At 40.2% G+C, this 16,434-nt stretch overlaps 1 protein-coding gene across 5 annotated transcripts in view; it reads left to right on the top strand.

The window, feature by feature from the left end:
• SH3GLB1 (SH3 domain containing GRB2 like, endophilin B1) overlaps positions 1-16,044 on the top strand; it is a 34,246-nt gene extending 18,202 nt beyond the window's left edge. Inside the window, exons 5-10 of one of the 5 annotated variants that reach the window (XM_074961389.1) lie at positions 77-163; positions 2,422-2,445; positions 6,305-6,394; positions 6,958-7,058; positions 11,598-11,829; positions 15,581-16,044. In XM_074961389.1, coding sequence (XP_074817490.1) covers positions 77-163; positions 2,422-2,445; positions 6,305-6,394; positions 6,958-7,058; positions 11,598-11,829; positions 15,581-15,688 — 642 coding nt within the window. In that variant the 3' untranslated portion in view covers positions 15,689-16,044. The remainder of the gene's footprint in view (positions 1-76; positions 164-2,421; positions 2,446-6,304; positions 6,395-6,957; positions 7,059-11,597; positions 11,830-15,580) is intronic. The other 4 variants (XM_074961385.1, XM_074961386.1, XM_074961387.1 and 1 more) reach the window with 4 other exon arrangements.
• Positions 16,045-16,434: the final 390 nt, after the last annotated feature.

The raw sequence follows: 16,434 nt of genomic DNA, 5'->3' as shown, positions 1-16,434 counted from the left end.
TCTGTGTTTTGTAACATGTTGTTCACCTATAGTAATAACAGTGTAACCTGGTTTTGTCTCTATCTATGCACTAAAGCAACTAAACACCTCTCAGCCTGAAGAAAATAACATTATGGTAAATGTCTCTTACATGCTCAACTTGCTGCATGTAAAATGGCTAAAGGTTTGTTGGCCTTCTGTGTTCATACATTCTTTTACAAAGTGTTTCCTCTTGCTATCCATCTCTAGTGGCCTTAATTGTCATATCAAATATTTGGAATGGAGAACAGAATCAATATTCCAATTTCTTAAGAGTCCTTACTTTATATTTAAAAAAAAAAAAAGGCGGGGAGGGGGGAGTGCTAGACAAATGACTCATGGCTCTGTATTGTTAAATTGTCCTTGTCAGACTGTATCCAATAATCTAAAGTGTACGATACTATAGTCTTGTTTCCACAACTTTACTGATGTCAGAAAGCTTAATGTACCAATTTGAAACTTTTTTACTATTGAAAAATTAAGTGCAATTGTGGGAAAACAACTGAAATGCATTATTTGACTTTCCCCATAGTTTTTTGTACAGGGCCGTTTCAGGGTAACTGCACCTCACACTACTTTATGGTGCCCTTGAGGGCACCCCAAACCAGTCAAAAGCATTACAGAGAACATGTCATAAAATAGTGTCATAAACACAAGTTAAATTTACCAGGGATTACCCATCATCCAGTGTGTCTGTACATGCTTTGGTTCAGAGTTCTATCCACAGTCAGTGCAGGTTGACCTTTCATACTGTTTTCTGGGGGGAGAGGGATGTTTGCTCACCTCTTGAACCCAGTCCAAGCCAGTATATATAATTGTCTGTGTCGTATTTCTATGGATTTGCATTAATTACCTCCTAATGATTCCAGATTTCACAGTAAACCCACCCAATGAACCAGGAACACAGATATATACACACATGCACACAGATGTGTATTGATATAACAGTTTGAGCAACCTGTTCGCCCATAGCATCTGATTAGACTCCAGATGTTGTTTGAATTATCATAATAAATAATCTCAACATCATAATCTTTGTAGTTTCCATGCTGTCAGGGTCTCATCTCTGTCACAGTTGGAATAAACTGTAAATCTATATATTTTAGGGACTATTTCTTGTCTTTTGATATCAAACTAATTGTACAAACAATTGAAACTATGAATATTGCAATATGATCACTGGGCTAATTTAGGAATAACAATTGTAAGATACTTGTTGCAAAGATTTGCAGATTCTTTCTCAGCCTGGAAAATATTTATACAGTTTTTAGTCCAGAGTGTTAGCATACTAGTCAAAATTACTTCTGTAGAACATGCACAATATTCTATGATGGTTCCTCATTCTGGTGGCGTTGTCCTCGGTCTGTAGAGCATCTGGTACAATATGGCATTGATTTTCAGTGGGGCCTGTAATACAAATCAACACTGAAGTGTTAAAGGTTCCATTGCTGATGGACAGTGAATCGTTAAACCAAAAATATCTTACCTCTAGTTATAAAACTAATGAAGTCTTGGGTCATAATTGTATGTTTTAACCACAACTTTGACGGTGTTGGGATGGCTTTCCAAAAGACTTCTAATTTCAACATCATAAACTAGAGAAAAGCTGCATTGTGAGGAAGACTCCTGTTGTAGCTGTATTAAGTTTAATATTAACTTATTATTGAGATGTCACAATAGAATTTTAATCAATTGTCCAGTTTACTGAAATTGTCCAATTTATTGCAAATCCTTGTGGAGGCCGCAACCAATAATGGAATTAAGATGGCAAGAGAAATCGCTTGTCTCAATTTCACGGTTTTATATTAACATAGTTTTGTCTAGTAGGCTCTTGTGAAGGGTGAGCATATCTTTCAGTTGATCAATATTTCAACCTTAGCGAACCTTCAAGTATCCATAACTAAATTAAAAATCTTTAATTTATTTATAACTTGCAATAAGTAATTTAGGTTGTTGTCTAGTTTGTATCCATTTTCCAAGTAGTTACATATTTTACATTTTAAGAGCTTCATGTTTTACGGACAAGTTCCCAATTTGGAGAATTTTTGGATTTTCATCACTTCTACTCTGTAGAGTATCCACTTAAGTTTATAATAGCTCTATAACCTCACATAATGTACGTAATATAGTGCTATAGGTATGCAGTTTAAACTGGAATTCTTTATTTTGTTTAAAGAATGCATTACATTTTCTTGACTGAACATAGTTCATAGCAGAGGCCTTCATATGGGTGCAACAAGTCACAGTTGTCCACTCTTTAAAAACTTTACTTCTTTGTGGGGGGATGCGGGGGCAGAATTATTAAAGAACACACAAGTATGGCTTTACTGTGTTAAAACCACTCTCTGCTGTTCTAAATGTCTGCTGTTCTAAATGTCTGTCTTAACTCTTAATGCTGACAAGATTTGGGCAGAGGAAGTGACAAAAGTAAGTAAACAGTTCAGAAACTGCAGCATTATGAAACAATTACTTGTTTGGTACAGTGTAATAAAGAGTGTTCGGTGTTCTTGTAGTTAGTACACTGCTGGCAGTCATTCTGCTGTATTGCATTAACTATTTAGCCTCTTGTAGAGACTTTCAGATACCAGTAGTGAAGTGAGGTACATCGTCAGGGTAGTGCTGAGGAATAAACTTGGAATTTGAAGAAATACTGTTTCTAAGTAACCATTGCCACCATGTGACATTCTTGTGGCAAGATATAATATTAGACTGTAAGCCTGCAAGTAACAAGACAATAGGGCTTCTCTTAAAAAAGTTAATTTCTTAGGATAGTATCTTATTGCAAACACATCACAGTAACAAATTGCATTGTAGATTTTTTTTCTGAAGGATTTTGTGAGACAATTAAAAGACGTTCAACTGTCAGCCTCTTAGTACTCAAATGGGGAACTGATACTGCTGAAGGTAGTAAGCTCATCTGAAGGAGGGTGAAAAAAGGAGAAGCAGTGCTAGCCTTTGCACTCTTGGGTGGGCCTGCAAAACACTAATTGCCTGCAAATGTAATGGAATGCAGGACAAAACCATAGGTTGACAAGATGATACTTTGAGACGTCACTTGACTTACCAGAGGCTTGTGTCTGCCGTCTGTTGGATTTTAGCACACACACAGTGCTATCATAAACACTATCAAACTGGTTCCCCTTTCTTTTCGTATGGCAAAACTAAGAAGCAAAGTCTTAAGAAGTCTGAGAGCTGGGAGTAGAACATCAAAGCTTGTTGCCAAATCATGCTGTTCCATACTATTGAGCTACCATTCTGTGACAGGAGCTACAAGCAGCTCTCTGGGGGAAGCTGGAGACTAGTCATAGTGCAGTTGGCAGCAGCCTGAATGGCATTCCATCACCCAACTAGCAGAGAAGTGGTCTACTCTAGAGAGCTGTCTTGCATCCCAAAAGCCAATTCTGGGGGACTGAGTTATGTGTATCTAAGGAAAAATCCAGTGGCAACTTTTCAACGCTAGCTATTGGCTTATTTGTTTTCAAATCTTAACAGAGAGGCTAGAAACTCTGAATACCTTATTAGGTTTATAAAGTACCTATCTATTGCTGTAAGTGCTGTCGGGTTTAAAAAATGAAAAAGTAATAAAACCAGAGACCACCCAGTCAAATCCTCCAACCTCTAGCTCATGCCTCCTTCCGAAGGCCCAGTAACTGATCTAAATGCATTTAGGTTGATCTGTCTTCCCCTTTATTGAAAGCCTGGGGATGGAGGGGAATCTGATTCATAAACTAATCTCTGAATCAAACCGTAACTTCTGTTTTGAAATAGCTTATCATTAGAAATAGATCTCCAATGTTGCTTTTAAGACTCTAGATGATGGAGAATCACTTAACCACTAGAACAACTAATCTTATGGATATAATTGCCTTGAAATAAATCACAAATTATTATTATTTTTTTTTTTTAAAGTTTGCATTGGTCTCGCTTCAGTTTCTAACCATTGGATCTAGTTATGCCTGCTTCTGCTAGCTTAGTCTGTCAAATCTTTCCCATTTAGGTAGGCATGTGTAGATGGTGATTGTCACCCTTAACTTTCTCTAGAGTGAACTTAAATAGACTGAACTTCTTTGGTCTCTTACTGCAAGGCATGATTTCCAGACCTTGAATTAGTCTTGTAGCTCTTCTGCATCCTTTGCAATTAACCTTCTTCTTTGAAGTGTGGCCTGCACTGGACGCACTATACTCCGAGTCAACTGGTTATCTATATAATAAGCTTTTCAGCCCAGAAGGCTTACAAATCCATGGTCTGAACTGAGGTGGAGAGCAGGTATCACATCAAGGGCTCTTCATGGCAAGACAGCGCCAGTCACCTGCTACTTCCTATTCAAACAGGAGGTTTCACTGACTCTGATTGCAGTTCTACACTGAGGGACAGGGTAGCCTAGATTTACATTTCAAGGCTCTTTCCTTAACCCTTCTCAAAAACAGGGCTGATAAGGTTACAAGTTGCGTGAACTCAGAATGTCAGTTGTGCATGTATACAAGTTTTACCCCAGGGATATAAATGGTATGCCATAATGCTACACTTGAATCAGCAGCAGTGAAAAAGGGGATGAGGCAATGCGTGGGAAGATCAGGAAACTAGAGATCTTGGAGCATGCCATCGCAACCACCAATTCAAGGAACCCTCTGCATATAGCAAGTAAGCTTGACTTAAAAAGCAGTAGCGCTTCCAAAGGCCCTTCTGTCTGGTGAACTAATTCAGTGTGCACCTGTTTAACATACAGTTGTATAACTTCTTATTTTGTCTTTTATGAACTTGGTATGGGAAGGAATCTGCTTTATTTTCTCTGCTATCGTTAAAGTAGATAATTTGCCCTCTGCAGTGTTTCATTAAAGTATCAGCCTTGCTACAGCTTCATATCTGCATGTGTTTAAAAACAATCACCTGAAATTTACTGCAAGTTGAAGTACCAAAAAATAACTTTTGTAAAAACTCAAGACAGTCAACTAGTTTTTCCATCCAGTGGGAAGCTATGTGTAGAGTGCAAAAGCAGGAAATGGAACTCTTCCTTTTTTTTTTTTTTTTGTCTTTCAATCTTCCCGCCTCTCCCCTGCAAAAAAAACAAAACACAAACACCAAAGCAAAACACACACAAACCCTCCTATTTTCCTTCCTGTTCTTACCCAGCTCTTTCCTAATGGCAGGCCATGAGTTCATTGTGCTGGTGAAGTCCTGACTTCTGAAGCAATAAGCGTCAACATGTCAGGCATAAGAATTTATAGTAAATGTCTCTGCCATTTTCTCTGAAAGTAAAACTGCTTGTTTGGGGGGGAGAGGGAGGAGTAAGCTAGCTTGTCCTGAAAGACTTCTGACAGAACAAGTTCTAGTGGACCCATGCTGTCCATTTGGTACACTCTGCACAAAGTTTGGAAAGTTAATAGGAATTCGCTTGTGTGCTAAATATCACTGTATACTTCATTCTCCACAGCTTTTTCATGGTCTTTCAAGCAATTTCAAAAGTGGCTGTAAAAACTTAACCCAGAAACATTTTAGTTCCATAATTCTTTTGTGCATATTCCTTTGAATGAATCACTTTTGTGTTCCCATGGAACTATCCATAGTAGAATAAGCAGAAATATAGACTTAGGTAAAAAGTCCTGTGCAATTTGGGTGGTATTGGTTGCTCAGAACAGCATGGAATTCAGAATGACTTGTTCTTGTGTTAAATGAGGCCCTCTATTGTTACTAGATCATTTCAGACTTGTTCTAAAATTGCTAATAACTGTAGGCTAACTGGCAACATGAGAGCAATCCAGGAATTTGAAAGATTTGTAAAAATAAATATTAGTGTTATATATGAAGTCTTAAAGATGTTCTGCTGTTGGTGGCCTAATTCATTTTCTAGTCTATCAGAGAAGTTAAAACATCAGACTGTGGGACTAAATCTAAATTTCATTTTCTCCTTCAAGATCTTAATTTTGAGGCACCCATAGATCTGGATAGGTAGATCAAACATCGAACATAAAGCTTGGTGACTAATAAAGCATTTTGTTAAAATTTTGCCAAAAAGTCTCATATTTGCAACTATTTGAAAACACTAAGTAGCTGTAATCTATTTAGTATTGTAGAGTGTGAAAGCAAAATTGGGCCCTAATCCTGTAAACACCTAAACGTGTGCTTTACTGCATGCATATGAATGGTCCCATTGAAGTCCATGGAACCACTTAGATGCATAAAGTTAAGCACCTGTCTGTGTTTATAGGGTCAAGGCCTTCCCATAGAAACTGTAATCGGTGTTTTAAGCTGTGCTGTACAAACTTCTAATAAGTTTATACTCTTCAGTCTGAACAGGAAGTACGAATAACTCAGAGTGAATTTGACCGTCAAGCAGAGATTACCAGATTGCTGCTGGAAGGCATCAGCAGTACACATGTGAGTATCTAAATTGAAGAAAACGAATAAAATTGAGACCCTCTAAAATAACTACAGGAAGTTGCTTGGAAAAACTTTTAAAATGCTAATTTTCCTTAACACCTTTAAAATGTGTTACACAATACATACCCATTTGAATCTCAACTTCTAAGCTGTAGTTACTGTCCAGCTAACTTAACTCTGGTCTCCCCAGGGCCCTAGGCGCCCAAAGGGTCTTCTTACTTTCCTCTAAGCTGCTGTGATCCCCACCACCACCAGACCCACCCTGTGTTGAGGCTACACATTACAAAATTACTGTATATTACAGTAACTCTTTAATTGGGCAGAGAATTAAGAATGGTGGGCATCATACAAGTATCCTATCTCTCAGGCCTGAAAATGTTGTTTCCAGAGCACTAACATCCCAATTATCTTGTGAGTCTGGGTCCTGAATTTGTGTCGCCCCCCCGTCCCCTCCCCAGTTCAGGGTTGCCACTGATGCTAAGCTACCAAGCCAGCCTTTTTAATGCAGGTATAGTATTCTTCATATGCACTAAAAATTTGAAACCTTCATTATATTATAGGCACATCATCTTCGCTGTCTGAATGATTTTGTTGAAGCTCAGATGACCTATTATGCACAATGTTACCAATATATGTTGGACCTCCAGAAACAACTTGGAAGGTGGTAAAACTGCAAAAGCTTTTTTATAGTTATAGCTTTGTGTAAGGACTTGTTTAGAGGTAGGAAAACTTGCACTGTTGTAACTACATTAATGTAGTGATAGTGCTGCAAACCTCTAATGCAGATGTGCTGCACTGGTGCAAAACAGGGTTTGTACCAGTGTAATGATGATGATGATGTTGCACCAGTGGAGCAAAAATCCCAAACCTGTAGATAGAGCCAATGCTGTGAAGCATAATGTGAAACGGAGACTTTGCGGAGTCTATAATTAACGTGATCACTTCTGGTAGAGATCTAGAGGATTCCTAGCAATATACTGCTAATTATTCTACTGTGTTGGTGATGTTTCATGCTAGCAAACAGCTGTCAAAAAGTGTTGACATGCAAGACCTTAAGATGATTTGAGAACAGGGGTGTTCTCCAAAGTTAGAGCGATTACCAGTAAAGCAATTTACTATGGGGAGAAATACGTTTCATAATATGAGAAGCTTGGTGGGGAAATTAATAGTAGCAACTGAGTAGGTAGACTACGTGCCTAGATTCTGGATAGCTTAAAAGCTTTTTTTAAAAAGCAAGTGGAAGAAACCATCTGTTGCCTAAAAGACTCTTTAATTTGATGTGCCCTGAATTCTAAAATACTAAAATGCTTTAAAGAATTGTACTGTATGCTGATAGATTCTATACATTCCCTACAGCTCCCTCTTTCAAACCCTTTATCCCAATCAGAATTTTTCTGAAACTATGGTGTATGCCAGACCCCTTTATTAAATGGAGAGCAAGCTTTCTGGAATCAGTGTCCATGTGGAGGTTTATAATTATTCGGGAATAGCTATTTTGGAGTATTTCAAGGTGTAGACAAGCCCTAATTGGATAATTTCTATTAACAACTACTTCTTTACTAGAAGAAAAGATTCTTTTGCAGCCACTTGTAAATTGCAAGCTGCTTTATCTAGAACTCTTAGCACACCTGCTGAAACACATTCTAACATGTACCCAGTGGCTGGAATTTTTTTTTGGGGTGGTGGTGGTGGTAACTGAATTTTACCATTTTACCATTAACTTGCCTTATCAAAACAAACCTAGAAATAACTGGCATTTGAAACTAGTATCTTTTAAAATTTGAAGCAGTGTTATAAATTGCACTAACTCATTTATAAGTTTTGTTATGTTGTTGGATTCTAAATGCATATGTTGTATGGGGGCTTCTAAAACAAGCCCAAAACATACATACAGTAGAATCTTAAAGTTACGAACTGACTAGTCAACCACACATCTCATTTGGAACTGGAAGTAATGCAATCAGGCAGCAGCAGAGACCAAAAAAAACAAATACACTACAGTACTGTTAAATGTAAACTTTAACTTTTTTTTTTTTTTTTTTTTTTAAAGATTTGACAAGGTAAGGAAACTTTCTGTGGTTGTTTCATTTAAATTAAGATGGTTAAAAGCAGAATTTTTCTTCTGCATAGTAAAGTTTTCAAACTGTATTAAGTCAATTTACAGTTGTAAACTTTTGAAAGAACCATAACGTTTTGTTCAGTTACGAACAACCTACATTCCCGAGGTATTCATAACTCTGAGGCTCTACTATATGAGGCGTTCTATTTCTCTATATAGATAAGGAATGGATAAGCTTTGCCTTAATGAGAGGGAGAGTGTAGTAGCTATAGCAGGAAAAACTTAATACTCCGGAGTCTTTTCTTGACTTATCACTACCTTGTCACTTAAGCCCTTTGCCTCATTTCTTCCACTTATAAAGTGCTTGTGCTAGTTATGAACAAGTTAAGAGGTATAATATCTGTAAAACACATTGAGAGCCTCCATGAAAGATGGTACACTAGTATAAATTAAGTAACTTGTATACAACACATACCGCAGAATCAAAAGTTGAAGAGAAGCTACATGAGAATAAGGGCATGGATTTCTCAATATCTTAAATTTTTATGATAAGTCAAATGAAGTGTTTTTGGAAGACTGTTCTGAGTATCAGCAAATGACAAGAGTACAGACTTCAAGAACTAGGTTGATAATCTATAGAAAGCAAATAGGACTTGCTTTAAACATAGTAGTTTTAACCTAAAGAAGATTGTTCCTCTTAACTAATTTCTTTGCCTAGGCATGTAAAAGTGCTTTTATTTTTAGCATGTTTTTACAAAATGCCTATGTTCTTGGAAGTGTCAGTGTGGTCTTGAAACTTGGCCTTAACTCTATCTCCATAATCCTGCCGATGCTCAGTCTATGGCTGGAAAGTCTCACAAACTGCCCTATGAAACTTGCATCTGCTACTCCTGTGGGGATTTTGCAGAAAACAGCAGGGAAGCAAAGGGAAGCCGCCGGGAACGGAATACCATGGGTACAGTTTTTGGGGGCTGAACGCTGCTTCCTGGATCCCAGTGCTAGTTATGCTCCCCTTCTGTGTGCTAGGAGCCGTCCTGTTTTTTGTGCAACAATGAATGCCTACGGTGGGGCTGGGTAAGAGGAGGGTGGGGGAAATGAGGGAAGGGGGTGAGGTGAAGAAGCAGTGGGGAAGGAAGAGAGGATGGAATAGGGCAAGGGGAGAGGAATGTGGGAGTGAGGGGGAAGGAGCTGGAGAAGACAAGGGGATAGAGGAAGCAGGAGCCCGGCATGCAGCATCCCCTCAGCAGCAGCTGGGGCTCCCCTGTTAAGCAGGCCCATTGAACATTCACCCTGACAAGCCCTACCCCCGGACCCCTCTGACAAGCCCCCTACACCTGGACCCCCACCCCACTGAACTCCAACTAGCTGCACCTGGACATCAAGCCCCACTCCCCCAGCACTCACACCCTACCACTGAGCCCCCCACGCTCAGACCCACTCCCATTGAGCCCCTTTTCCCTACACCCAACCCCCCCTGCTGATCCCCAACTGTCTTCACCTGGATCCCCTGCAGAGTCCCCTTGCTCCTTCACCTGGAACCTTCCTCCCCCCCCCCCACCCATGAGCCCCTGTACATCCAGATCTCCCACTGAGCCGCCTGCACCCAGATTGCCCCGCACAGAAACCTCTCACCACACACCTGGATCCCTCCACACGAAGTCCTCCACACTTAGATCCTGTTGGGTTAAGCCTGTCCACCCACACCTGGTGCAGAGGGGCAGGGTCCTGGGGTGTTTCTGAGGCAGGCCCAGCCCTTGCACTGTGTCAGGATCAGGTGCAGCTGTACTGCCAAGTCCCAGTACCAGGGAAGGTGGGGGCTTCAGGGTGATATTCCCACCTCAGTGCAGCCAGTGGCCTGTGCTCCTCATGCTGGAGCCACATTTATTTATTGACAAATAAAATTTGAAGAATTTTAAATTTTTTTGGCACAGAACTACCACAGGAGTAATCTACATGACTTTAAAACTATAGTGGTGGTTAAACCAATTCCTGTCCTTCCTGCTATATATCTTGGACAAGGAAGTCTCCATTGTACTAGTCATGGAGCGTGACAGGACAGTTTCTTGAGTTGCACTTTTCACACTGGATAGGGCCGTACATTTGTAAATAGATGAGGCATAGCTGCTGATTGCTCAGAGTAGGTGGATGAAGAGGATATGTAGATCCCTGGGCTTGTGTACTAGCTGAGTGACCACTGGAGTGCTGTCAGATATAGGCAACAGCCAGACTTTCTGCAGAAGCAGGCTGCCAAGCAAGAAGGGCAGATGTCCTAGCTTATTTTCTATCTTGATTGAGGAGGTGAAATTATGTTCTTGTTTGGGTATGTAGTTACTCTGGGGTTTGCAGCCAGTATATGCAAGTTCCAGCTTGAATTGTGAGATGCTCATGGTAAGACCCCAGCTCTTAATTTTACTTGAAATCCCATGAATGCTATTCTGTTGTGAAATAAAGTAGGCAGGGTAAGGGTGAAGTCTCTTCCCCACATCGGGAGAGTGAAAGGGGTAGCACCAGTGGGGTTTCCAGCCTGTGTAGGAGGACTGATGGGGGTGGGGGGGGGGGGGAACTGGGGATCTGCAGCAAGATGTCTGAGCAAGAGTGGCTGGAACACTTTGTACATAGACTGTATGGGAGGGTGGTTGGGGGAGGGTATGTGAGGGTGTGGGGCAGAGTGAAAGTGGGGTTTGCACAACAATGGCTTCCTGTGTGTGTATGGGGGGGAGGGTGTGGGGGGTGTGTGTGTGTGTTTAATGGGCAATATATTCTCTTGTCAGAGGAATTGCCCGAGTTGTAAGTATTCCTGTTCATGTCCAATAGCTGGGTGTTTTATTTGTGAAACTGATAAAACCTATCATTTATGAATAATGCTTAGTAGCTAGCTGAATCAGCTATAATGGTTCTGCTTGTGAAATCCATGAATCAAAGGTGATTCCCGTTTGGGGTGTTGACAGATGCTACTGGCATGAAGAGAACTACACTTCAGACTTCAAGGAAGTAATAAGCTCTCACAATGTGTAGTGCCAGTTAGACAGTTGGTAGGAAAGGTCACAGGGTCATATAATTGAAACTCTTACTATAGTGATGAAGACTTGCTTGCATGTGTGCTGAAATAATTCAGTCAGTGGTCATCTTGTTTTTCCACAGCTTTCCATCTACCTTCCTCTCTAACAATAATCAGTCTTCCTTGACCCCTGCACCAAGTGTTTCTGCTTCCTCAGTCTTGGCTTCTGCCTCTGCTTCACTGCCTTCAGTAAGCAATTCCGTAAATACTTCAGGCTTCAGTGAACTGAAAGCATCAAGTGGCAGCAGGAAAGCCAGAGTTCTCTATGATTATGATGCTGCAAACAGCAGTGAACTATCCCTTCTTGCAGATGAGGTAAGAGGTGTTTTTTCTAAATAGCATAGTAATTTAAAACCAGTATACTCATGACTAACAAGTTTAAATGTCTTAAATACTATTTTAGGTAACTTATGTATTCAACATAGAAATAGTGACTTAAGTATTCTGGAGTGGAAGCTAGAAACCTCTCCATGTAACCTAATGCAGTAGCTCTCAACCTTTCCAGACTACTGTACCCTTTCTGGAGTCTGATTAGTCTTGCATACCCCAGGTTTCACTTCACTTAAAAACTACTTGCTTACAAAATCCAACACAAAAATACAAAAGTGTCACTGCACACTATTACTGAAAAATTGCTTATGGTCTCATTTTAACATATAATTATAAAATAAATCAATTGGAACATAAATATTGTACTTTCATTTCAGTGTATAGTATATGGAGCAGTATAAACAAGTCATTGTGTGTATGAAATTTTAGTTTGTACTGACTTAGCTGTTGCTTTTTCTGTAGCCTGTTGTAAAACAGGCAAATATCTAGTTGAGTTGATGTATCCCCGGAAGACCTCTGTGTACCCCTAGGGGTATGTGTACCCCTGGTTGAGACCCACTGATCTAATGTATCAGAATTTCACTGTCACTGAAGTGCCCGTTACTTGCATATCCAAATATCATAAAATGGGGATAACTTCTGTGAGGCAGGCACAGTAAGTGTTATCTTATGAGTTAAGCAGTTGGGGTTCAATTCTGCCATCCCTTTTCATGTTATATAGTACCTCCCTCCATTAGTACCCATTGGTGTTACCATTGTAATGACTGAGTCATTAAATTCTGCTTAGGTTACACGCAAGGATGAGTGCACAAGCACAGAGACTTGATTTCAACAGAGAACCTGGAAAGAAATGGCACAATTAGTCTTTTATTTGACAATAAAATCTATTAGAAAGTGCTATTTAGCATTATAGGCTGGGATATTAATGCAGCAGGGCACAGATTATCCAACAACTTCTTGGGAATGCATTGGAGACTTTTTATTACAGAAGGTGGAGAATGGAACTAGGTCAGAGGCTATTATGGGTTCGATTCTGACAAACGGGGAGTAATTAATTGAGAATCTGAAGGTGGAAGACAACTTGGGTGAAAGTGATCATGAAACGATAGTTCATGATTCTAGGGAATGGTAAGAGGGGAAAACAGCAGAATAAAGACAATGGACTTCAAGATGGCAAACTCAGAGAATTGGTAGGTAAAATCCAAAAGGAAACAAGTCTATGTGGGGAGGCAGAGTTTGAGAGTTGGCAGCTTTTTAAAAAGACATTATTAACGGCATGAGAGCAAGCAATATCAATGTATAGGTAAGATAGGAAGTATGGTAAGAGGCCATCCTGGCTTAACCAATTAATCTTCAGTGACCTGGAACTCAAAAAGAGCCATATAAATAGTGGAAACTTACAAAGGATGAATACAAAAAAACCCCCACAAGCATGTAGGGACAAAGTTAGAAAAGCCAAGGAACAAAATGAGATTAAACTATAAAGGGTAACAAAAAAGCATTTTACAAATACATGTGAAGCAAGAGGAAGATCAGGGACAAGATAGGCCCATTACTCAATGAGGAGGGAAAGACAATAACAGACAACGCAGCAATGGCTGAAGTACTAAATGCCTTTTTTTGTGTTTTTGTTTTTTCACCAAAAAAGTTAGTAGTCATTAGACAAACATAAAGACCATCAATGTAAATGGAATAGGATCTCAGGTTAAATAGGAAATGAACAAGGTAAGAATTACTTAGGTCTGGTCTACAGTATGGACCTATATCAGTGAAAAATCCACACCCCAGAGCAATGTAGTTATACTGATGTAACCTCCCATGTAGACAGCGCTATATCGGCAGGCGAGCTTCTCCTCTTGGGGAAGGGGACTAACTATGCTGACGGGAGAGCTCTCTCCCGTTGGCTTAGTGACTTCATTCAAGCACTAGAGCTGTGTTGATGAAGCTGCACCGATGCAGCGTTTTAAGTGTAGACATGCCTTTAGACAAGTTAGAAGTCTTCAGGTCAGCAGGGCCTGATGAAATACATCCTAGGATACTTAAGGAGCTAGCTGAAGAGATCTCTGAGCCATTAGCTATTATCTTTGAGAACTTGTGAAGGATGGGAGAGAGTCTGAGGACTGGATAAGGGCAAATAAAATACCCATGTATTAAAAGGGGAATAAGGACAACCCAGGGAATTACAGACCAGTCAGTTTAACTTCAGTACACAGAAAGATAATGGAGCAAATAAACAATTTGTAAGCACCTATAATAAAATGGATTTGTCAAGAACAAATCATGCAAATCAACCTAATATCCTCCTTTGACAGGGTAATAAGACTTGTGGATAGGGGGAGGTAGCAGATGTCATCTACTTTAGTAAAGCTTTTGATACTGTCTCATAGTAGTCTCATAAGCTAGAGAAATATAGCCTACATGAACCTACTATAACAGGGGTGGGCAAACTTTTTGGCCCGAGGGTCACATCTGGGTGGGGAAATTTTATGTAGGGCCATGAATATAGGGTTGGGGTGTGGAAGGGAGTGCGGCATGCAGGAGGGGGCTCAGGGCAGGGGGTTGGTGTGCAGGCTCCGGCCCAGCACCTCTTACCTAGGGCAGGCTGCCTGCCTGCCCTGGCCCCACGCCGTTCCCGGAAGTGTCCAGCATATCCGGCAGTGGCTCCTAGGGTGGGGTAGGGCAGGTGGCTCCGCTGCATGCTGCCCTCACCTGTGGGCACCACCCCCGAAGCTCCCATTGGCCGGGGTTTCCTGTGCTCCCCTTCCCTAGAGGCCGCAGGGATGTGGTGCCGGTCGCTTCTGGGAGCGGCGCGGGGCCAGGGCAGGCAGGGAGCCTGCCTTAGCCCTGCTGCACCACGGGGCTGGCAATCCCGCGGGCCAGATTGAAAGTCCTGATGGGCCAGATCCAGCCCACGGGCCATAGTTTGCCCTCCCCTGTGCTATAAGTAGGTACACAACTGGCTGGAAAACCATACTCAGAGTAGTTATCAATGGCTCACAGTCAAGCTGGAAGGGCATATCGAGAGGGGTCCTTCAGGGATCTGTTCTGGGTCCAATTCTGTTGAATATCTTCATAAATTATTTGGATAATGCCATAGAGAGCACTTATAAAATTGAAAGCTGAGAGGGGTTGCAAGCGCCTTGGATAACCAGATTAGAATTCAAAATGATCTGGACAAACTGGAGAAATGGTCTGAATTAAATAGGATGAAATTCAGTAAGGACTAATTCAAAGTACTACACTTACAAAGGAATAAGCAGTTGCACAAATACAAAATGGCACATGACTGCCTAGAAAGAAGGAATGCAGAAAAGGTTCTGGGGGTTTTCATGGATCACAAACTAAATATGGGTTAACAAAGTAACACTGTTGCAAAAAGAGCAAACATCATTCTGGGATGTGTTAGCAGAAGTGTTGTTAGCATGCATGATAAATAATTCTACCACTCTGCTTACCACTGATAAGGCCTCAACTGGAGTATTGTCCAGTTTCTGGTGCCACATTTACGGAAGGATATGGACAAACTGAAGAAAGTTCAGACAATAACAAAAATGATTCAAGGTTTAGAAAACATGACCTGTGAGGAAAGATTGAAAGAAAAAAAAAAAATTGGGTTTGTTTAGTCTGGAAAAGAGAAGACAGATGGGACAGAAGTTTTCAAGTGCATATAGATTGTTCTTTATTGTCAGGAATATTTATTCTAGGTCAAATGTTAATGGTGTATTTTTGTTTTTAGGTGATCACAGTGTACAGTGTCCCTGGTATGGATTCAGACTGGCTGATGGGTGAAAGGGGGAATCAGAAGGGCAAAGTGCCTATTACTTACTTAGAACTGCTAAACTAAATGGCTGGCTTGAATAAAGATTGCCAGTTACGGTGACACCATATTTATATACAATTAACTTTATATAAAGCAGGTTTAAGTGTCTTCCGTGATACTGTCTTAAGGGATAAGAATACCAGTCATCAGAAACCGGCTCTTCTGCCAGTATTGTTGCATGGTAAATACTCTGTTCAGATTTAATTTGTGTTTAAAGCTTTTATTTCATGTGCCAAGAATGTTTCCTACAGAATTGTTTCTACTGAAGTTTTCACTAATACCAAGCTTCTACTTTTGAGTAATCTAGACTGAAAGCAGGAGGCACTGTTTTCTACTGAATTTTTCATTAATGGCAAGCTGCTTTCCTCACATAAAATAAATCTATTGTGAATTGATATCAGTCTGACTCCAGTTATTTGCTCAGCATAGTGAATAGCCAAAAACCAGGTGTTAACACTTCAAAAATGAAACTATATTTGTCTCTAGTTCTCCAACATGGCATATTGAATAGGAACTTGTTGACATTTGTGGTTAACAATTAATGATAAAATTAAAATAAATTGAGTTCCTGGTTGAAAAGCCAAGGTTTTATTTTTATTTTTTTTTTTATTTATTTTTATGTATAATACTTTTAAAAAAAAAAATTAACAGTTCCAGAAAACCCTGCTTGGTGTCTTTGTTTTTCCCTCGTGCCAAAGCTTTAATAAAGCAAACACATGAACCAACCCGAACTTTCCAGCTGGCTTACTGCAGTCTACTCAAAGAAACAG

Source organism: Natator depressus, chromosome 8 (assembly GCF_965152275.1).
Source record: "Natator depressus isolate rNatDep1 chromosome 8, rNatDep2.hap1, whole genome shotgun sequence".
Taxonomy (NCBI): Eukaryota; Metazoa; Chordata; order Testudines; family Cheloniidae; genus Natator; species Natator depressus.
Note: the sequence above shows the minus strand (reverse complement) of the source record. Positions and strands in the feature narration are given on the sequence as shown.